Below are 22,940 nucleotides of genomic sequence, written 5' to 3'. Positions count from 1 at the left end.
TGCAAAACCTCACAAAAAAACCTTTCTCCATAAGATTCTGCAAACTCAGTTGAAAATGATCATAAAGATCTCTTTCTCATTTCATTTCACAATGAAGGATATCTGACCTGAACTTGAGGGGTGGGAGACAGACTTTGTTTTGAATTGAAAAGAGGGAGGCTTCTACAGGAAATAGACTGTTGATATAGATATTCTCTCATCCTAGACATTGATCAGACAAACATACATCTGATAATATGAGTGACGTTAATAGTTGATTTAATATTAGGGTCTGAGAACACCGTCCTTTGAATTGGAGTCACATTTTTAAAATACATCTTACAGTGAGAAAGCCTTTTCATTGTGCAGTAATCCACCACTGAAAATAGTCCCCAACAATTGTGGAATTTCTTTTCCGATTATTTAATATCTGTTAAAACTACAGCACCCAACTGTTTATTCAAATGAACAGGCCTTTAAAAAATAAACGTACATTTCTGTGGTAGGTGTTTAAATGATTATTTTTTTTCTGTGGGAATGAACGAGGGAAGTCGGAAAATATGCAGAGGCTTTAATCCGAGAATCTAGATTGTATTTTTGCTGCATTTGTTGACAGTAACATTTATATAAATGAACACCAGTCATATGCTTTAAAATGTATTTTAGTTAGCATTTCATACTGTATGAGTAATGTCGGTTATATGACAGCAGTTATAATGGGATGCCTGTCGATCCACATGTACATAATCAACAGAATGGTGTACAAGTGATTTATTTATGAAACAGAACAATCTTACACTAATGTTCGTAGAAAATGTATATCTAACAACACAAGTATACAAAAAACATTTACATTTTGTGCATCGCAAACTCACGAACGAAAAAAGGACAAGATGGAAAAGGAACAAGGAAGAACGCGGACGTCGCTCAAGACGCCAAGGCGAACGAGGTCGTACACGAGCTCGTCCTCGATCCACACCACACACACTCACACACGGTCACACTTTGTTTTCAGAGACCTTCATCTGGATTCCTTTTTCAGTCAAACACTGGAAAGTTTCACAACAACCACACAAGTGGTGCTTATGACTATATGAAAAAAAAAATATGAAAAAAGCAGTTTGTATTAAATGTTTTCACCGCATTTTGGTCTTCATGACTCCATCACATACAGTGACCGACACTTGAACTTCAGACTCTCAGCTGTTGGCGCTTGGATTCACTTGGTATAAGGCCCTTTTACTTTTCAAACCAATCCAACTACCTCCATCTACTTTCTTTTTTTCCTTTTGAACATGTATTACCGATAAAAAGGTTTTATGATATTACAATATTAAGTGAGAAAAGGGTTGCTTGCTACAGTGCCAGTAGCCGGATCTGCAGCCAATTTTTGCAATGGACCATTTATGAGCTCCTATAGACGCACAGTACGAGACCAGAAAAAATGTTCCACGTGTACCAAAGTGATATATCACTATGAAGACAATGAGGCCCTGTCTGGACAGCTACGGAAACAAACACAGTGGCTTTTTTTTTTTTTTACATACACATCCCACCAGAATTAACTTCTCTGGCAGCTGCGATCACATACATAAACACATGCTGTGTTAACATATGTGATTATTTAAAAGGCAGCCGATGTTTATCTTTACGCTACAGTTTGTCTTAAAGATCTGAAAAACTAACAAGTGGAAGTGCATGACAACAGCATTTTAAAAAAAAAGAAACTTGCATTACTATAATGTGTTATCTTGATGTTTGTGATATTCAATGTGTTTTGTCAGTGTCAACAAATAAATAATTATTTACAAGCATAAACTGGAACGAGCAAACGAAACAAGCAGGGCATAAATAATTTACAAGAGGAATTATCATACAGACTTAGTATAAACATCTTTGGCACTTGCTAAAATTGTTTAAATTGTTAACTCAAGTTCTCCATGAAAAACAAACATACACATTCAGGATGAAAAAGATGAAGAGAAGTAGTAATGGGCAGCTAAATGATTTGGCTTCGCAGGATTAAACAGGGCGCAAACATGTTACAGTCAGAAGAACTGAGCCGCTCACAAGTTGTAGAGCGCGAGGAAATGGTTGGAAAGCACACGCAGTATGTAGTTGTACAATGAATCCTTTAAAATGTAGACATATGTAGGTACACTAGTTATAGTTAGATATTCTGCAGAGCCTTTTTTTTTTCTTTTAAACTTGTCCACTCCCATTTTTCTTTCCCAGCTTGGGAATTCTTTTTTTTTTTTTTAAGTTACCAGGAAAAGTGAAATCAGCCATAGTTTCCTCTCCAGCGGATGGAACAAGGCACAACATGGAAGTGTACGGAAAGTCCCATTCACGTCGAAATGGATTAAGCGATGACGGGTGTCATGTTTGCTTAGAGAGAATCCCGTCTTTTTGCAATTTCTTTGCCGACTGGATTCAGTTATCTGCGGGAAAGATTGAGAGAACCGCTTCCGTTACGTTTACAATCAAAGAACTAAAAGACAGTCAGTGAGTCAAAAGTGCCAGAGTGCAGCAACAACAATGTGCATTGCGCGTGTCAAAAAAAGCGGGGCGGGTTTGTGGTAATGGGGCGGTGATTGTGAGGAAGGCTGCAGGCTCAGAGGATGGGAAGTCCAATGCGCGAAGCCCTTTCGCAATGCAACTGAGGAATTACTGTACGTGGGCAAGCTGACAAGCAGAAAACATAGCGTGACTCTTTTTCTTGCTTTTAGCCAACACACAAAACCTTACGTTACCTTGTGAGCACTGTTGGCAACTCCGTCTTATCTGAGGTTTGAGAAAGATGTTGAACGTTTTTAAGACTTTACACACGTTACTCAAACAGGGGGGGAGAAGATTCTCTCGCCCCAATTTTTGATCTTTGTCTGTTTTCACATACGCGGCCCACATTTGTGCCCGCACTACATACACATGCAGACAGCATATTCATGTAATGCAAACTATTGCTGCTACTAAAAAGAGTTACGTGATTTACAATATCTGTGGATATATTTGCATTTGCCTCATTCATTTACCAGCTCAAAATCTAATGAGTCAATAACAGCTCCCCCTCATTGACAAACATATGCATTACAGCGTGAATCCTAAACTGCTATCAACTACAAATAATTTTTTTGTATACTTTCATTTTTTTGGGGAATATATTTGCAATATTTTACAGTTGCACATAATTAACCTTTACTTGGACGTCAGGAACATCACACATTACATCAGTGTAATGGAAGTGTTTGTACTAACCTCTGCACTCATACTTGAGGTCGGAGAAGAACACCAGCTCCTGAGAGAACACAAACAGGCCTAACCTTCCTCCGGCAAACGTCTTGTCGTAAACTGGTCCTGAGTCGGCCATGATCTGTTTACCTTCATAGACCACGACCCTGCAAAACACAGGACGGACAGGAATGTCTTTATGATGCTCACAAATCACATCTTTCCACTCTTTCCTGTGCAGCACTGAAAGGCCACGAGGCGGAAAATATGAGGGACTTACATAAAATGACCACTATGTGTACTTTAGGTCTTTGGTGTCCTGCAGTCAAAGGTAATGAAACAGAAAAAACGGCAAGTTCCTCGAAAGGTTCTGGTCGACTTTGATTCTTACCTTATGAAACCAGTCTTTGGTCTGTGGATAAGATGCCACCTGTAGGCTGTGTAATCCTTCCAACCAATGTTCTTGGGGTCATGCCACAGAGTGCGCACCTATGTAAAAATAGTTAGAGGTGCTCAACATGAATACCGCTACAGCCTTTGAAAGAGATCAAATGGTATTCAGACTGCAGCCCACCTGTCCGGGAGTGTTGCCCGTGTGCCACAGAGCATTCCTGAGGTTTTCTCCACTGCCAGTGGTCGAGTTGACAACTTTGAGGGAAACGCCAGAGATGCCAAAGGCCTTGGAGGGCTTGTCCTCCCAGTAGGTCTGTGTGATCTGCTTCCACATCACTACATAAAAGCGCCCACTCGACTGGTAGCCGAACACAAAGCCTGCGTAGTCGTCATCCCTGTCCGTGTTCACGTACATCGTCCCACTGAAGTCCACAGCATTGAAGTCATCAAAACCTGCGATGGTATGAATGCGATTTAATACTGTATTTTAGGATCACGAAATGGACTTTCAAATCTTGCCAAGATAGCATATCAACAGAAACAAGGTTGTTGGAGAGAAATTATCAATCGTGTGCCGCTCACCAACTGCAATGCCTGGGTCTGAGTTGGCAGTCTGCACCAGCTCTTTGCCCTGGTGTCTGACCACCCAGTTGGGATCAATTTGAGTGGTTCCCTTAGGATCCAAGTGGACCATCTGGAACTTCCTGAAGTCTGTGGCAGTGATGGCATTGTTCTCTGGACACACATCAAGAATGTCTGGGATACTGTCGTTGTCAAAGTCATCTTTGCAGGCGTCCCCTCTTCCATCGCCTGTAAGGGAAAAAAACAGAGAAACAAAACATCAAATAAGTAGGTCTGACCTGATTTAAATTAGACGTGCATGCACTTTTCCACAGGTTGGAAAACCTCCCTATGGCAGCTAACGCGAGTGTCCTAATACTCCCATTGCAGTTGAGTGTCGAGGCGCTGATCCAAGTCAATATTGGAAATGAATGGAAAAAATAACAATTCGACCCAGAAAACTGTCTTTAATACATCTGCCAAGTCTACTAAGGCGAATCAGCCATCTTTTCATGCTGTGACAACTTCCACTGATACTTGTAACTCTCTGAAGCCTGAAGCCTATTAGAGCCAGACTGCAGGCCAAGAGCTCACAGTGGAGAGGATGCCAGTGGCTAATGAAGGCCACTGTGTGGAGGTAGCCCCGACGCTCCCTGTCATCATCTTTGTTGTTGCACGAGGGGCCGAACTGAGTCTGAATCAAATGCACGCTATATCCGACGAGCTGTGTAGAAGTGTGAAAGCCGTCTCCGGTTGGACAGCTGCACAAACTCCAGGTAACCCTGCTTAGTAATAATGGCGCTATGGATTAATCACCTGCAAAAACCTAAAGGAAACAAAAACACCGCTGCTTGGCGTGTGCCCACCAGGGCTGCTCGCTGCAGTCATGCAGAATGACCTCACCCGTGCCAACGCAGTCTTTGACTCATTCCACATTTCACACCAGCTGCACTGAAGCTAATTGCAAACCAAATGCGCTACACAGTGACAACGGACAGAAAATACTGGGCCTTTATACGAGCTATGAATCCTATTATCTTGTTAAATCCTACTTATTGCAAGTCATTAACTAATGACTATTCTCAACTGCTTTTTCCGAGGTCAAGAGTGAACTCGCAATCTTGCATTTTCAAGCCAACACGGACGAGAAATCCTTCCCGCTTCTCAGAAAGAAGTGAATTCTGAGCACGACAACCGGGCAACGCCATCTGCTGCGGAAGCTCATGATACTTTGGAAAGCTCCCACAGCTACTGAGTACACATTATGGGGGTACTTTCAAGAATAAAAACTCTTTCAAATTTCAATGTGTTTAATGAATTATCTTTATGCAAAACAAGTATGTCGTGACTTACTATATACCATTGCAACAAATGTTTTCTCACGTCTGTGTACTTACTGTCCATATACCTTCATCACAAAATACACAAAAATGTTAATACAAGTAATTTGTTGCCAGGCAGGAAGATGTCAGCACGCTTTGCACCGACATTTCTGCATTGCAAACACCGACCGCAGGATTCACGCATGAATCGAAGGCACTAACGCTGCAACATTTAAATCACCCTTACCATCGGCGTCCAGCTGGTCTTCGTTGGGTGTCAGTCTGCAGTTGTCCTTGTCGTCAGGTATGCCGTCGTTGTCGTCATCATAGTCACACGCGTCTCCTTTTCCGTCCTTGTCGTGGTCAGCCTGGTTGGCGTTGGCCACGTAGGGACAGTTGTCCAGGTTGTTCTGGTGGCCGTCCTCGTCGATGTCCTGGTTATTGTCACACTGATCTCCAACCAAGTCGTTGTCTACGTCAGTCTGTTGGATAGATACAGATGTTGACTGTGTTAACCCCCTCCTGCGTTTACTCTTGAACTGGAGAGTGTTGTCATATATATGTGTGTGTGTGTGTGTGCCAGTACCTGGTCAGGGTTGTGCAGCATTGGACAGTTGTCACACTGGTCACCAACTCCATCCATGTCGGTGTCCTTCTGTTCGGTGTTGTACACATACGGGCAGTTGTCGTTCTCATTCAGAATTTCTGAAGAAAAGAAAAAATGCAGCCGATGAGATCATTTTCTTATGGTATAGAAATAATAATTAGCTGGAGATGATTACAGTTTGTATCTGTTTAGGTTTGTCTATTTTACCGTCTCCATCAATGTCCACTGCGCAGGCGTCCCCTTCTCCGTTATGGTCAGTGTCTATTTGAGCAGGGTTGTGTTCATAGGGACAGTTGTCGCATCGGTCACCAACTTCATCCTTGTCAAAGTCAAACTGCCGAGGATTGTAGAGGAGGGCACAGTTGTCCTGTGGTGGAAAGCACGCATTCGTTAGGGAACTCTCTGATTAAAACGGATGCGATCGTAGAATCAAATGTGTCCACGTGTTAAAGGCTGGTGTACCCTCTCATCCAGTATCCCATCGTTGTCGTCATCCTTGTCACAAGCATCTCCTTGGCCATCTTTGTCGAAGTCTTCTTGTCCAGAGTTGGGGAGGTTCGGGCAGTTATCCTGAAGTAGTAGCATTGAATTAAGAGGTTTTCAGATTCAATGCAGTTATAAGGCCACATCAAATGAGACGAGGAAATTCAATCAAATACCTTCTTGCAGTGATAAGTGGCGTTGGCACCACACACGAGGTTCTGATTGGGCCAGCCATCCAAGTCCGAGTCTTCTCCACAGATGAAGCCGTCTCCAGCGTAACCGGTTCGACATTCACACTTGAACATCGGGTCATTAAAGTGGCTGGTGTAGATACATTCGGCATATTTGTGGCAGCTGTGGGTCTTGTCCTTGCATGGGTTCTCTGGTTCACACACCTTAAAGAAAGAAAACAGAGCAGGCGGAACTGTATTATGAGATTTGATCACCATCCACATCCAAGCGCATTGGATGTGAGGTGCTTGAAAAAGTAAAAAAAAAAAGATGGCTCTCCACAATGACAAGTTCAAATGAGATTGGAGCTTTCTTTTTAGAGGGCCACTCCAAAATGAAGTGAGGGTTTAAGGGAGAGATTTTGGGCAAAGACAAAGTGTGGCACTTCTGGGCACTGTTGATTTGATGAAATCCCACATACATCCCACTACCCGACCCACAGTTGCCCTTTTATTGCAGCACAAGGTAATCACAGCTGCCACTCATTACCAGAGGATGAAGAATAACTCCAGTTTGGATGCCACTCCGTGAGCTCATAGAGCAGAAAGTGACAGCAGGAACAGGCCCTTTGAAAACTGAAATGGAGCCCCTCGATGCCAGCGATGAGACAATTCCCCTTTTCCCAAATCAATTAGTGAAATTGGGGCGTCAAGTCAAAAAGACAAGCAGCTGCAGGAGCCAAAGAGTGACAAACTTCTCCATGAGGGAAGTTATGCAAGTGCCGTTCAGAGTTGCGGTGGCATTGCATGTTTTTTTCTTCAGTTTTCCGGGGGCTTTGTGAAGTCAGAAAACAGTGTGTTCCACTTAGGTAATGTGACATATATGACATGCCATATATCTGTGACACAGCTATGATTTGGGACGGGAGTGGAAAGTGGAAAAATACTAAGTAGTTTTACAGATCTAGTGGGCAGAACAAAATTTAAGAAAAAAACCTAACTTTGCCTGAATAAAATCTCTGATCTATTTAACATTTACAGTAAAAAAAAAAAAAGTACGGCATAAAGAACAGTTTCGAACCAGCTCTGATCTTACAATGAAAGTTCCAGAGATGTGCAACATGTGTTTGTTATTAAGGGTTGCCCAATTCCCCTTCTGCTTGCTGATATTCTGGGTCACATTCATGTATGGCCAGGGCCTCCCCTCCGGCACTGTGCAAACGCTCGCTGCAAGAATGAGACTTGTAAATCACACCTGCTTCTTCCATCATTCATAAATTTGGATCTGACATACAAAAATCCACACAACTGCTTTTGAAAATCGGCCCGGAGGCCGAGGCCCATATTGTATCCCTATGTTTGCCGCATGTGCTTCTCACTTGTTCTAACGTTCACGTGTTTGAATGGCATCCCATCAACAGTGTGACGGTGAATGAGAGTTACTTCAACTCACCTGTTTGTTCTTCTTGGCAGATTCCACGCCGATACCGAAAGGCTGCGTGCCCTTGTAGCGCTTTGGACAGGGAAGGCAGTGGAAGCCTGGGTTGGTGTTGACGCAGCGTTGCGTTCCGCTCACTTTATAGCAAACATCAGACACCATATCACACTGGAGGAGGAGGAGGGAGGAAAAAAAAACATCAGTAGAATGTAAAAACAAATAATCACACCTTCAAATAAAAATCCGGAACAGTGATAACGTATACCTCATTAATGTCTTCACAGAGGGTACCGTTTCCACGGAAACCGACCGGGCATGGGCCACATTCCCAGGATCCATCTGGAGAGCTGTTGCAATCCACTCCTGCAAAGCATGGGTTCGACAGACAGCCATCTGCAACAAATTCAGATCACAAGAATGAATACAAACAAGGGAAATTAATTCACACGTCGCTGGACAAATCTGCAGAGTGTGTCTCCAGATGATTCAACTTCAATTTGTAAAGGTTTTTATTTCAACTTGATGCTTCGAGAGCTCCGCCAGCGGCGACGTGCACTGCTCTTATAGTATAACCTGAAAATACCCACTTGGTTTAAACAAATGTTTCACTTAAATATATTTCCTCATTCAAAAAAGTACAGGACACATGAGCTGCTGGGGATGTGAGAGGCAAAAATCACAGAATCACCAAGGTCAGTAGACTTATGTCATCCTATAGGTGCCGAGACATTTCAGTCTGGATCAGAATGGTGGACCGAGCAACAGCACATGCTGAGACCATGGCTGAACAGTTACTGCAGTGTGAAGTGACTGGTGCTCACCAATAGGACAGTCTTTTTTGTTACAGCTGTCACTGTCGTCGGCCTCCCCGTAACAATTTTTGCCGCCATGCTGAGGTTGAGGGCTGTTGCACTCTCGCGTCCGACTTCTGACCCCACCTCCGCATGTTGCTGAGCAGGTTGCCCACGGAGACCAAGGACCCCAACCACCATCGACTAAACAGATGCAGAGGCAGAGAAGTGGACGTCAGGGCATTCCATTCCACGGATATTTCAACCTCTATTTTTTTATTTTCAACATTTCCTGAAAGACAGACGGGAGGCGACACACATGGGGAATGTTGCCTCAAGGGAGCCATGAGGCATTTCGACATGGACGCATGCTGCTGTAATGGAGACGCCGCTGCTGAATGTTTGCGGCGGGGGCTCAAACACTCACGGGGACATGGCTTGGCAGTGCAGCGCTGGGTCTCTCGTCCACTCCCTTCGCAGTCTTTGCCCCCCAGCTGTGGCACGGGGGCATTGCAGTGTCGTATCCTGGTGATCTGCCCCTCCCCACAGGTCACTGAGCAGGATGACCATGGCGACCACAAGCTCCACCCGCCGTCCTGGCGAACTGGGTAGCACACATCAAACGTATCCGATAGAGAGCAGCAAAACACATGTCGTGTATTATCCCTCTAGAGTTCCACTCAGTCAAATAGTATGTATAATTGGCAAAAGTTTAAAAAAAAGACGACCACATTTTCTACAAGTAAACATTACGTGATGCTGGTGATGATGGCTCACTTTCAAAGATGTTCTGAGACGCTGGTGCCAGTATTTATGTCACTGTGGGTAATCTATCCTCCAGTGGTTACACTGATGCAGTCACTCACACAGATGCAGTGAAAGGTTAGCTGCAAGCAATAACACACGCTAACCCCGCAGTTCATCAAACACACACACAGTTGATCAGTTTGGGCATCCAGCACAGAGTAAAGAGTAATTTCCTCACGCTCATCACATATATGGTACATCGAATGATCAAATTCGTTAGGAGTTTTTATTTTTGTCCTTGCCCTGTGAAAAACACCCTCTCTGCTTTATTTAACATTAACGCCCTGCAACCCCACCATGAGATCAAGCTCTTCACTTTGGAGCCAGCCTCACTCAGATGGAGGCATTTTCAATAGATTTATGGAGGCGTGAACTTTTGCACTGTGGAGGTGGAAAGAGGGATAATATATCCTACTCCAGTACTAGTGTTTACTCACTCAGATGTTATTCATATTTATTGAAGCCAGCTGCTGAAACGAAAAGTGACAGTAGACATCAAACATATCCTCACCACGGCTGTCACATCTGCCCAGGCTGCACTTGCGGGTCTGGATGGAAGGTCCAGTGCAGGGGTTACTGGTTGCATCGCATGACCGACCCCTCTGTTGAGTTCCTGTCCCACAGGTGACGGTGCACTCTGTCCACTCCGACCAGGGGGACCATCCATCCTCACTGTATTTAGCTGGAAGACGTAAAAGCACAGAGTCAACACCTCCCGTATATCTACTCACTGAAAAAAAGAAACTGGATGAAAAAACTACTGCACAAACTGCAATGTTTTCATTCTTTATGTCGGCCACATGACCTCATCAGTAAAAACCCACAGTAGCCACTCTTACATTTTGGCCAATAAATATGTGGTTCACTCACTTACACATAACTGGCGGCTACAATGCCTCAGTATTAAAATTTAATGTGTGTGGAATATAGTTTTTATGGCATATTTCTCCATTAATTTTAAAATAGCATGCAATCATACGGTTATGATTGTGTTTATATGCGAGGTGAATTGGCTAATGGGACGGCCCAAAGTACTCACAAAGACAAACGGGGCAGCACTCGCCGTCCATAAACGAGGGGCTGGCACAGGCCACTGGGGGGCACGTGATTTGGTGACACACGATCTTGGACTCCTGCCATTGGTGAATATATATATAAGAAATATTATCAGGGTCATTCATAGCCACAGGGAATCTCTACATGTTTCCTTTTGACTTGGCACTACCTGGCAAGTACATTTGGTGCAGCTGTCTACAACCCAGTCTTCCTTATCGTCAAACAGGCGGCCATCCTGCCAGCACATGTTTTTCTCTTTAGTGTTCCTCATCCTCCCAAGGGCCTCCTTCATGAGTGTGTTCTCCTCTGTCTGAACACACAACAAAAGAAGGATTTGCAGTTGGAGAGCAGATCAGTCAGAAAGGATTAGGACACACTAATTATACACGTACACTGCATTCAATAAAGCCTTTGGAGGTAAACACCTGCTGACAAACTGATTCTTTGAAGAGGTCACGTGTGGTTACTTTTCACCAGGTGGAAAGAGGAATCGCATAACCTGGTCCACAAGAAGCAATGTTACACACTTATATATTTTCTTCATATACTGATAACATTACACCCAATTCCCCAGGAAACAGTTACACCACTATACATATAGTATCATAAAAATGAAAGGGTCAAATGTCACATCCTGTCCCCATTTCAGAGACATCCCTCTCCAGCTCAGTGTCATGTCAGGTAGACACAGTCATATTGTTCTCCGGAACAACCGGAGAAACTTGCTGGTTTCTCTACTCAGCAAAATCAATACTCAGCAAAAAAAAAAAGAGTACTGCTGTCGGAGGAAGCAAAGAATGTGAGGAAGAGTGATAGAAACGGTCTGGTAAAGAGACTGACATGGCTAAATGTATGTTATTTTTTTCTTTTCAAGGTCCACTGTCCCACTAGTGTGGCGTCTCACCTGGATTTGTCTCTTTATTCCTGGAGAGGGGGTTGGTTCAAAACTGAAATTAAGTTGGAATTATTATTTCAGATATTGGGATTGGGATTTTCTAAGGGTTGCTTCTTTCTTTGGACAGTAGCCAGGTTAATAGCGGTAGCATCGTTTTGATACGGCCTTTGCGACAGCGGTGCCAGCTGTAATACCACTTGGAAACACTAGGGGATGAAAGTGAAAAGATTCCTTTTTGAATGATCTCAAAAATGTATACAGAAAAAGCTATTCAACTGTATAATAATGACGATACGAATGACAATAATAGAATCTATTTCTTTGATGTCTCGAGGGAAATACCCGATTGAAAAGTGCTGTTCCGTTACGCACACCGTAACCTCCAGCCCAATTGGAGACAAACGCCCTCCCTCAACTGGCTGGACTCCTCAACACTTGAGAACTTCAGTAGATAAACTACTGCCAAAGGTGTGTGTGTGTGTGTGTGTGTGTGTGTGTGTGTGTGTGTGTGTGTGTGTGTGTGTGTGTGTGTGTGTGTGTGTGTGTGTGTGCATGCGTCCTCCACTTGGAAAAGGGAGGCAGCAGTGTGCAGCACCAGAATCTGAGACACCACTCGGTCTGGAAGAGCCTCAGGGACCCTTCTCATCCCAGCCGTTTTCTTTTTTTTCTTTTTTTTCCCAAGATTCATGCCCAGACGCTCTTATTGGTGGGAGGCTCCCAGAGGAAACACATGGGCTGTTTAAACACAACCAGACATTAAACTGGACCCTCGATCGCTGCCAGGGGAACACTTCCTATATCCACATGTAACATGTCATAAAATCTGTCTGACTCACGCTGCCACAGATAGCAGGAGTCAAGCGGTTTCAGCCATCGCAGGCGACTCTATAAACAGTCCTGCGGCTACTTGATGTTTGCTTTCAAATGAATGTAGGTTACCTAGTAACCTAATTCAGACCTCTAACTTCCTGGCTGCCACACGGAGGAGTGTATATTTTATTTTCCTAAAATGTCAATATTCTCTAGAATGTTCTTCCCTCACACAAAGACAGATTGTGGGGAGTTCACGTTCATCGCACACTGGTCTGTAAAGTGTCATGAAACAGGCAGGAGCTTGTCTAAAACAATTACAAGTGGGGATTACATTAATTTACACTGTGTGAGAGAGAATCATTTGTCGTGTCGACTACTTACCACTTTTTGCAAGCCATCAATAAGGTTGCTGACGACAACACGAAGGCCTTTGAGCTCCTGGAACATGGTGCTGAGCTCCTCACAGGAACGCTCGCACATATCGGCACCCATCTCATCCGTCTTCTGACCAATGATGTTTGTAGTGATGGAAGGGCTCACATCCACGATTTCTGTGCTCTCGCTCACAATATTCGCATCATCTGGCGGGGCAAAAGAAAACAAAACAACGAGACATCGGGGTGAATGAGCAAGTAAGCAAATGAATGAGCAACACAGACTTGTGATGGAAAACAATGCTTTTGAGAAATATGACGACTGAAACTCGAGGACTATGATGAGGGAACACATCAATTTCCTGTTTTGCCGGAGTCAGCCAAGAGAGCACAACGATGTTGTGATCACACTGTTTATTGTTATCCCCAAAAACAGATGTCCAAGTCAGCGGCGTTTGAGCCGAGAAATGTATCTGTTTGAAATGGCGAAACAGTAAATCCTTCCAGCGCAGATGAGAGCGGAGTCGACGATAGGCGATGGCACTGCGCAGCTCCAAAAACTCTGGGTGTTCCTCGTGTGATGAGAAAACCACGCCGTTGTCATAAATCTCCATGAACGTTTAGATAAGTGGACACTTCCAAGATGAACTGGAGTGACTGTCCACACAGATGGATTTATGAGGAGCCTATGAAGCTCACGGTCGTGCCATTGGGTTACAGCCGATCATTTGCACAAGGCACCTGAGATGCCCTCGTCTCAATGTCAACGCACGAGAATCCAGTGTGCGATAAAGCCACAGAATTTGACGTTCATTACTAACACTGTGGGCTTAGAAACTCTTGACCTTAGGGGGCCTAACGTGTGAGGGAACGCGATCTCCCCACTACAGGCTTGTTTGAAGGGCGTCATGAGGCTAAATGTTGAGTCTTCTTTGCATATGCTAAATTGGAACAGGAAGTTCAGCCCAGAGTAAGGGATCTACCAGTTGTGAAATTTGTACAACACAAACCAGGGAAAAAAAACAAAACACAGTGGGGCCGGGCATCTTCTCTGCACTGGGTTTTCCATTAAACCACATGAATTTATGATTTGTCTATTCTTTGCTCTTCAAAACATTGTATCGAAAAAACAACTGAACTTGGGTTGTATTGTGATGGAACTAACTGCATGCATGTGTGTTGACTGACAACAACCACACGAGACACATCAGAGCACCACGGTATGCCTGTCATTCTGCCAAAAACACAGAACATAATCTGCAACTGGATCTTATGTAAATGAGAGGAGATTAACAACAGAGCAGGGGCAAGGAGTCGGCCCGATGGAGTCCCGCTGCGGGTCCCGCTATGTTTTCTTTCCCCTTCGGGTCCGCTCGACTCGTTCAGATCTCCGGAGGGCGTCGTGCTGTGTGCGTGTGCGAACGGGCGCGAGCTCGTCTGTGAAAAGCATTTTCACATTCTTTTCTCCCTGATAGACATTTTCTATTTTCTCATAACCCGAAAGGATTGAATCAAAAGGGAGCAAAAAGCTGCTCATTAATGTCCAACATGACATGAGTCATGTTGGACATTAATGAGCAGCATTAGTGAGTTTTTTTTTTTTTTAAACTGTATGAGTGACTTTTGGCGTTGATATTGCTACCAGTGCAGAACCTTGACTGGTACCAGCCAGCGTGCAGACAAATTCCAGGTCTTGCTGACAAAAAACAACATAAAAACACACAGTCAGCTGGAATTCAACACTGCTTGCGGCAACAGAAATGCAGCATATGGACTTGCTTTGTCACAGCAAACCCAGTACACTGTTTCCAGATCTGGAGATACATATTTACTCAGTTATCCTTATTTATTTATTTTTATTGTTGTTGTTGCAGCCATTCTATGCGTGAGCCCCCCCCCCCCCCCCCCCCCCCCCCCCCCCCCCCCCCCGAGGATCATGCGGTACCCGTCCTCATGAAAGCTGAGAAAGATTCAGCTGAGAAAAGCAATCCAATCAGCCAATTCATGACTACACTGCGTGTGTGTGTGTGTGTGTGTGTGTATGTGTGTGTGTGCAGCTGGAAGTGGAAGCTCCCTGCTCTGCAGCATGGCGTTCACTTTCTCTTTTCTATTTTCTTTCCCAGGGTATTATCCTGATTTCTCTGCCAAGGGAAATAAATGTAAGCATCTGTATCTCCTTTTGTTCACCACGCACACCACTCGACCTCAAGCCACTGCAGCGACACGGCTGTTTCCGTAAATATGAAGTAATGGTGGGAGATCTTTCCACATATTAAAACCCTTTGACCCAAATTCATGCAAAGAGAAGTCAACTAAGAACTCTAAACTGTTGCGTCTGGAAAGTTGCTGTGGTCGATACTTTACAACACACAGATACCGTGCCTCGGAGGGTTGCATGTGAATGAGTTTCCCAATCACATCTGCAAGGTATCGGGGCTTGAAACACTTTTCAAATTAAATTATTTTGACTCATCTTTTGGATTATGAAAATCCCATAAAATAAAGAAAAATGACTACCCCTGATCCAATAGAGGATTAAAGATAACCCCTCTTACCTTCCTTAGTGACCTCACAGTCTCTGCTCTGGAGGACGTCTTCCACTGGAGTGTCGAAGATGAAACGCACATTCTGCAGAAGGCCCTGTTTGGAAAGAAAAGACGAGTCTCTGTCACTGCGGTCACAGTATACACAGTATACAGTGTGTCCATTTTTCTATACCCATTTCCTCCTTTTCATATATAATTATGCATTGGGAATCACATTAACAAACACTCTAGACTTCGTGACACACATTCACACTCATGTTTACACACAAAGGGGCAATTAAGGGTCTAAATTTGGAATCCTTGCGACTCAGAGACCGGGGAAACACTGAGCCACTCTGCCCCACTTTGGAGAGGGAGTGCGTTAGTCTCTACTTCTGGAAACGTTTGTTTCAGCTCAGCTGCTATTATGAGCACAGTTTTGTTTCTTTTAATGTCTGAGAGGCGGCGAAACATTCTAGGGCCGGTTCACAAAGGCACTGAATTTGAGAGGGAGGTAAAAGGGTCCGAAGAAATCCTCGTCAAGATACCAAAAAGCCAAAGTTTTGGCCTTACCCTGAAGTGGTTCTCCCGGATGGATCCCTTCGCAACATACATGCGGCTTCTCTCGGCATGCAGGTGCTCGTAGAAGGGCTCATCCAGGATGAAGCTGTCCATCAGGCTGCAGCCCACAAACAGGTTTGCATTCTCCCCGTGTACGTGGAGCGTGATGTTCTTCCACTGCGAGTCCGACAGGTCCACATCCTCGAACGAAACCACGTTCTGCGAGCCGTCCACCCAGTACACCAGGTCCAGAGTGTTGGCCCGTCCGTTGGACACAATCTCAAACTGCCGCCGGCCATCGGGGGCCTCCAAAGCAATCAGGGTGCCCCGTGAGGCACGGTCCTGGCGTATGCTGGCCACGAACACAAAGCCCTCATTATTTTGGATCTGTTGGAGTATTTGTTTTAGTATGGGAGGGCTCACTGGGGGGATGTGGTCGAAGCGGATGAAGCGGTAAGCAGGGAGATCTGAGTTTTGGCCCCTGAACTGTTTGGCCCCCAGAGTTTTGCGTGTGATCTGGCTGATTTCGAACAAGTCGAATGATGTCTCGTCCTCCTGCTCACCGCCACCATCACCATCTATAAATTAGACCAGAAGAAATGCAAATGGACTTTTATTTTATGGGGAAAAGAAGACTTCATAGAATCACTATTTTAAGACAAAGCAACAGTGGGAAATGGCGCATAAAAAATAATGAATAACTGTTATTATAACTTTATTATTAAACCATTTTTTTTCCATGCAGCCGTATGTTAAGGAGTTTTCCACTTACCTTCAAGTAATGCCTGTAGAAAATTCAATGATAAGAGCAGCAAGAAGACACTTCTCCTGAGTATCATATCTCCTTCAAAAAGAATAGAAATGGTTTTCTATGAGTTGATAAGTCACTCAAAAATGAGACGAGGTGATAACGTTACAATAGAATGTAAAAATCCTCCCCAGTAAACCGTTTACAACAGCACACTCTGTTTTGTATATTTTGACAGCTAAGTACAAAAAAAAATCATATTTTCAGATTCAACTTCACATAACAAAGTTTAAAGATAAATAGGCTGCTGCACCACGTCCATGTGACTCACCTGACGAATGCACTTTCTCGCGCTCTCTCTCTCTCTCTCTCTATCTCCCTTTAAAAAAAATCTTCACTCAGATATCCGACAGAAAACGAAGTTCGAAGTCAGACCTGTGATGATCTGAGTCGATGATCGAATGAATGAGAAGTGGTGTCTCCCCCCCTCGTGCGTAAAAGTCGTTAAAGTCCACTTCGGTTCACTACATCCACAGTCTGCAGGACTCGAGGCACAACAGTGGCGGAGGCTCCCGCCTCCCTCCTCTTATATAGAGGCTCGCGGAGAGCCTGTCAATCAAAGTCGTTCGGAGCATAGGAACCGTGTTGCGATCGGCTGTTAAGAGACAGATTACATAATGATCTTCCGATGGCGTAATTTTTCTGATCTTTGCTCGCACTCAGATGGTGGTACAGGGGGAGATGTGATACCCCCCCTCCTGTCTGTCTCTCACCGTGATGCCCACCATCCCCTCCCTGTCTCTAGAGCTGATTCACTGGGGAACAGAGGTGGAGGAGGGAATGGGCCGGTTTTTTTCCTCCCCTGAGGATGGAGGAAGTTTTTGCTGACAAATCAACCAAATGTCTGCAGCAGTAGGTGCACTTCATTATTATATTTGATATATACAAGAGCAGCAGCATTATAGTTAATTTAGGTAAGGAATGGGGTTTAGAACAGAGCTTTAATCCCCGTATTTTGACTATAAATGGTATCATAATTAAAAAACTTGCAAAACGTCAGTCACTTAGAATCCCACTCATGTTTGCAACGCGAGGCAAAAGGGAGAACATGAAAGTGACCTCTGATACAATGGACACTTTGGATGCTTCCACTCTGCTGGCGAGCAGTGTCTCGCGTCTGGAGACTGTCAGGTGTCTGCCAAGGCTCCCTTACTGCAGTGTCAGGGAAAGAGAAGCCGGCACAATGTCTTATTATTGGAGCCCTGCGGAGGGATCCTGGGATTGGATGTGGTCGGGCGTTTGTGTACCAATAGTATACGTCTCGGAGACGGTTTGCGTCAATTGGAAATGTGCATTCCATTAAGGAGGGGAAAAAAAGGGGGTGAAGAGCAGACAGTTTCTTACCAAATGGGGCGATTTCCTTTCAACAACACGGCTTTACTAACCTGACAGAAATTAGAAACAGTAGTGGATGGTTAGTCAGACATACAAGAGAGTAACGATGGTCGCTGATGATAAAAGCCTTGTGCACGGGACCAGGGAACATCAGATTAAAACTGTCAGGGGTGGAAAAAGTTGAAATAATCCACAGACTTGCACTCATTAAATGTGGTAATGCAACTGTCAGTTGTAGTTTATTCAGGATGGGTTTTCAATAAAGTTGAATGTGTTCCCTTTTAAATCATCAAAGTTATGATGTCAGCAATGAAAGAAAAAAAGTTTAGAGTGGCTGTTTTTTTATGAAGCTGGATGTGAAGGTCATCACTAGTTATATAAATATATGTATATATTTATACAATGATCACTATGATACTGTCACCCAATCTATACAATCTGCTTTTACTGACATTTGCCTGTAGGACAAACAACAGTAGCCTGCTGAGATATGAAGAATGGAGACACAGTCAGACTTGTTGACACCAAATTGTGCCATCAACAGTCAACAGTGCTCTAAAATCTTACTCAATACAGAATTTTGCCCAGCTCAAGTTTCCATCATTTTTTAAAGGCATTGTTGAAAACTTTCTGGGACCACACCATGATCCAATGCTGAGTACACAGCAGAGATAAATGTAGCCAGGTTGAAAATATTCATACGCAGAGTTGTTTGTAATAAAAAGAGAAAAAAATAGCATCTGTTAAGAAACTATGGTTATAATACATTTTTGTACAATGTTAAGATTGTAAGAAAAAATGTATGTATGTGTTTTATTTGATTTTTTTTGATGAAGAACTGTTTATTCTGAGTGTCTTTGAGAAAGAATGTGTAATCCAAGGTGTGCACTTGTTAATGGGCTGAGGTGGGAGGAGAGAGAGCAAGTTGGGAGAGAGAGGGAGAGAGCGAGTTGGGAGAGAGAGAGAGTCGGGAGAGAGAGAGGGAGAGAGAGAGAGTTGGGAGAGAGAGAGAGAGAGAGAGAGTCGGGAGATTTTGATTTTTAAAACAAAACGTTTATTAAGATTCACCAGAGAACATCACGGTCCTCTACAAATGAAATGAAAAACAACACACAACAACAAAATAACAGAAAAACAGAATAAATCAGGTCATAAAGAGAGAGTGAAAGATGAGTTCTCCCTCCTTCACTGAACACACAGCCGTGGTGAAAGAGAGAAAAAGAGAGAGAGAGAGAGAGAGAGAGAGAGAGAGTCGGGAGAGAGAGTCGGGAGAGAGAGAGAGTGGGAGAGAGCGAGAGAGAGAGAGAGAGAGAGAGTCGGGAGAGAAAGAGGGTCTAGAGAGAGAGAGTCGGGAGAGAGAGAGAGAGAGTCGGGAGAGAAAGAGAGTCTAGAGAGAGAGAGTCGGGAGAGAGAGAGAGAGAGAGAGAGAGAGAGAGAGAGAGAGAGTCGGGAGAGAAAGAGAGTCTAGAGAGAGAGAGTCGGAGAGAGAGAGAGTCGGGAGAGAAAGAGAGTCTAGAGAGAGAGAGTCGAGAGAGAGAGAGAGAGAGAGAGAGAGAGAGAGTCGGGAGAGAAAGAGAGTCTAGAGAGAGAGAGTCGGGAGAGAGAGAGAGAGAGAGAGAGAGAGAGAGAGAGAGTCGGGAGAGAAAGAGAGAGAGAGAGAGTCGGGAGAGAGAGAGAGTCGGGAGAGAAAGAGAGAGAGAGAGAGTCGGGAGAGAGAGAGAGAGAGAGAGAGAGAGAGAGAGAGAGAGAGAGTCGGGAGAGAAAGAGAGAGAGAGAGAGTCGGGAGAGAGAGAGAGAGAGAGAGAGAGAGTCGGGAGAGAAAGAGAGAGAGAGAGAGAGAGAGAGAGAGAGAGAGTCGGGAGAGAAAGAGAGAGAGAGAGAGAGAGAGAGTCGGGAGAGAGAGAGAGAGAGAGAGAGAGAGAGAGAGAGAGAGAGAGAGAGTCGGGAGAGAAAGAGAGAGAGAGAGAGTCGGGAGAGAGAGAGAGTCGGGAGAGAGTCGGGAGAGAAAGAGAGAGAGAGAGAGTCGGGAGAGAGAGAGAGAGAGAGAGAGAGAGAGAGAGAGAGAGAGAGTCGAGAGAGAGAGAGAGAGAGAGAGAGAGTCGGGAGAGAAAGAGAGAGAGAGAGAGAGAGAGAGAGAGAGAGAGTCGGGAGAGAAAGACCGGGCGAGACGGGAGAGAGAGAGAGACAGAGAGAGAGAGAGAGAGAGAGAGAGAGAGAGAGAGTCGGGAGAGAAAGACCGGGCGAGACGGGAGAGAGAGAGAGAGAGAGAGAGAGAGAGAGAGAGAGAGAGAGAGAGTCGGGAGAGAAAGACCGGGCGAGACGGGAGAGAGAGAGAGACAGAGAGAGAGAGAGAGAGAGAGAGAGTCGGGAGAGAGAGAGAGAGAGAGTCGGGAGAGAGAGTCGGGAGAGAGAGAGAGAGAGAGAGTCGGGAGAGAGAGTCGGGGCGAGACGGGAGAGGCACGGTAGATCATGGGTGGATTTTCCAAGTTTGTGCAGCAAAAGTTTGGCCATTATTCGGATTATCAGATAGATAATCTCCAAGACAACATGTTGTGTGGGTGAAAAGGAACTTCTACAGGATGTTGGCTGTGCTGTGACTGAAAATAAGCCGCTGGTTAACGAGTGAGTGGTCATTAGCCGCTGCTAGCTAACCCAGCTAGCTATAGTAGCTCCGTCAGGGCCCAGGCTGCTGCTTGCTAACCCAGCTGGAGTCATGGCCTCACATGGACTCGGCTGCTGATCCGCAAATGAGGGACAACAACCAGATAGCGCTCTGAGCGACCCGGGGATGCTCAGAGTTCCTCTGGCAACGCTGGACAACCACCGGACTCCGTGTATGTTCCCACCTGCTGCTTCCCTGCTGGACTGATCGTCTTCCCAGGAGGAGAACAACCTATCACTAAAAAAAGGTACTGCCTTGGATTATTTGTTTTGCTCAAAAGTGAGTGAGGTGAGCACTTAGTTTTTGGTCCTACGATCTCCAGCATCATATCAGGCCTGCAACATTTCTTTATTTGGTCATATTATTTTGCCGGCTTAGTATAGTGGGGATATTGACGTGAGAACAGTGTGTGTTTGTTCAAACTGAGAAGCACTGTAATGTATTTCACTGAGTGATGTGAACTGAGCTTTTGTTAGAGGAACGAAAGCAGAGAATATCTTGAAGAACTAAGTTTCATTTAGGTGTTTTCGATTTGTTTGTTTTTTTGTTTTTTTAAAGGATTAAAATAAGCGATTACTTATTTCAATCTGGGTGTGTCCATTGTTAAGAGGTCAAAGTCTACATTCAGCTGACTGGTTGAGGTGCTTGCATACTGTCATCGAAGGGTTATTGTGCATTATTTTCTGTATGGTGGATCATTACATTGAGTAGGACTCTAGCGACACAAGATAAATAATTTAAAAGTTAATAGGAGGTTCCCTGTACAGTTTATTCAGATAAAGAACTCAGGGCCCCGTCTACATAGTAATGGTTAGATGGGCTACACAAACAACAGATATGTGGAGGAGTCATGAAATGAAGTTGATGGATGTCAGCTAGGTTGATATACAGTTGAAGTTTCCAGCTCTATGCTGTGACTTCACCACAGAGGTTTGTGTGTTTTTAATAGAAAAAAAGGTGTCCAGTGTGACTCAGGAGCACAATCCAAGAAGGAAATCTGGCAGCACAAATGTTGAAAATATTGGGAGCTGGAGAGAGAGTGGCACACATGACAGTCTCCGTAAAATAAAATGGTTTTGAGAATGGCGAAGTATTTCAGTTGAAATTGACTTTTTTTTGTTAATATTTACTTCACATAGCCCCTTTAAATTGATCATGCCAAAAAAGTTGAGTCATTCCAATGAAACAAATCTGTCTGGAATGACTGACATTGTAAAATATCCTTGCACAGCCTCCCAAATGGAATGACGACTCTGTTTGCATGACAACTGCACTTGAATTCACAGAAGGTATCAAAGCATCTGCAGAGACCGCCCTCTTCACTTACTACAATAGTTACTGGTGTTCATTTGATTTGCGGTATATGGCATGAAATGAATCTTTGCCGCTCCAAATCTAATGGCTGCCCCTTGTTAGTGACTCTTCCTAAATCTTTCAGACTTCTGCATGCCCAATAACTGCAGGCAATCCTTTAAACTAAAATCTTACAAAACTTTATTTAGCACCCTGTTTGAAATATTAGTAGCCTACAATTGGCACGTGGGCGGCACATTATTCTTGAGCTCTGACGAGCAGAAAACCAGATAAATTAAAAGAGTCCGAAAAGAAGCTTCACAAATGGCTCTTTCACCGTGTGACAGTCATATGCATGCAGGTAGCACAGGCTGTAAAACCTGACACTTGTGTTTTATTAGGGGTTAATATGAAACACCTTTACCGCCAAATCTAACTGTAGGCCACAACTCTTTTGCTATTTGGCCTATTTAAAATAAAATTTTGTTTGCTTTAGCTACTGCCAGAGCATTGGGGTTGACCGTGTTGGTTCGGCCCACCACTTTGGTTCAGGGTGGAATGTATGACTTGGCTCCACCATTAGGGTCGACAATGGTGACAATTGGTTTTAAACTAGGCTTTTGAAAGTATTTTAGCTAAATGCACTGCTGTAGTGACTTGTTCAGTGATACCGTCTAAAAAAGAAAGAGATTCAGGGAGATCAGACATTTTTTTCACGTGTTCTCATAATTGCAGTTTTCACTGTCAAAATATTTTTGCTGTAGTCTTCGCCAAACAGGTCCAATTTCATCTCCACTGACTTAATTTGTTTTTGTCTCTTCCCTAGACTTAAACACTTG

General features: G+C 44.2%; 1 protein-coding gene across 2 annotated transcripts; it reads right to left on the bottom strand.

Annotated features, from left to right (window-relative positions):
- Window positions 1-533: 533 nt before the first annotated feature.
- thbs2a (thrombospondin 2a) lies at window positions 534-17,321 on the bottom strand. Of its 2 annotated transcripts, XM_035606496.2 has the most exons (23): window positions 17,083-17,320; window positions 16,776-16,847; window positions 16,016-16,581; window positions 15,473-15,557; window positions 12,925-13,124; window positions 11,005-11,145; window positions 10,819-10,912; window positions 10,291-10,461; window positions 9,400-9,576; window positions 9,003-9,176; window positions 8,447-8,574; window positions 8,197-8,349; window positions 6,750-6,968; window positions 6,553-6,660; window positions 6,298-6,457; window positions 6,070-6,188; window positions 5,731-5,965; window positions 4,183-4,410; window positions 3,782-4,053; window positions 3,599-3,696; window positions 3,235-3,374; window positions 2,733-2,763; window positions 534-2,420 (listed from the first exon to the last, which is right to left on the bottom strand). In XM_035606496.2, the coding sequence occupies exons 2-23, from the start codon at window positions 16,840-16,842 to the stop codon at window positions 2,417-2,419; spliced, it is 3,570 nt and encodes a 1,189-aa protein (XP_035462389.1). In that variant the 5' UTR covers window positions 16,843-16,847; window positions 17,083-17,320; the 3' UTR covers window positions 534-2,416. The 2 variants fall into 2 exon arrangements, with proteins under 2 accessions (XP_035462389.1, XP_035462390.1); XM_035606497.2 differs by lacking the exon at window positions 2,733-2,763 and having other exon boundaries at window positions 17,083-17,321.
- Between the last annotated feature and the right edge of the window lie 5,619 nt (window positions 17,322-22,940).

This window comes from Scophthalmus maximus, chromosome 10, assembly GCF_022379125.1.
Source record: "Scophthalmus maximus strain ysfricsl-2021 chromosome 10, ASM2237912v1, whole genome shotgun sequence".
NCBI classification, from domain to species: domain Eukaryota; kingdom Metazoa; phylum Chordata; class Actinopteri; order Pleuronectiformes; family Scophthalmidae; genus Scophthalmus; species Scophthalmus maximus.
The sequence above is the reverse complement of the archived record's forward strand: the minus strand, read 5'-3'. Positions and strand labels throughout refer to the sequence as shown.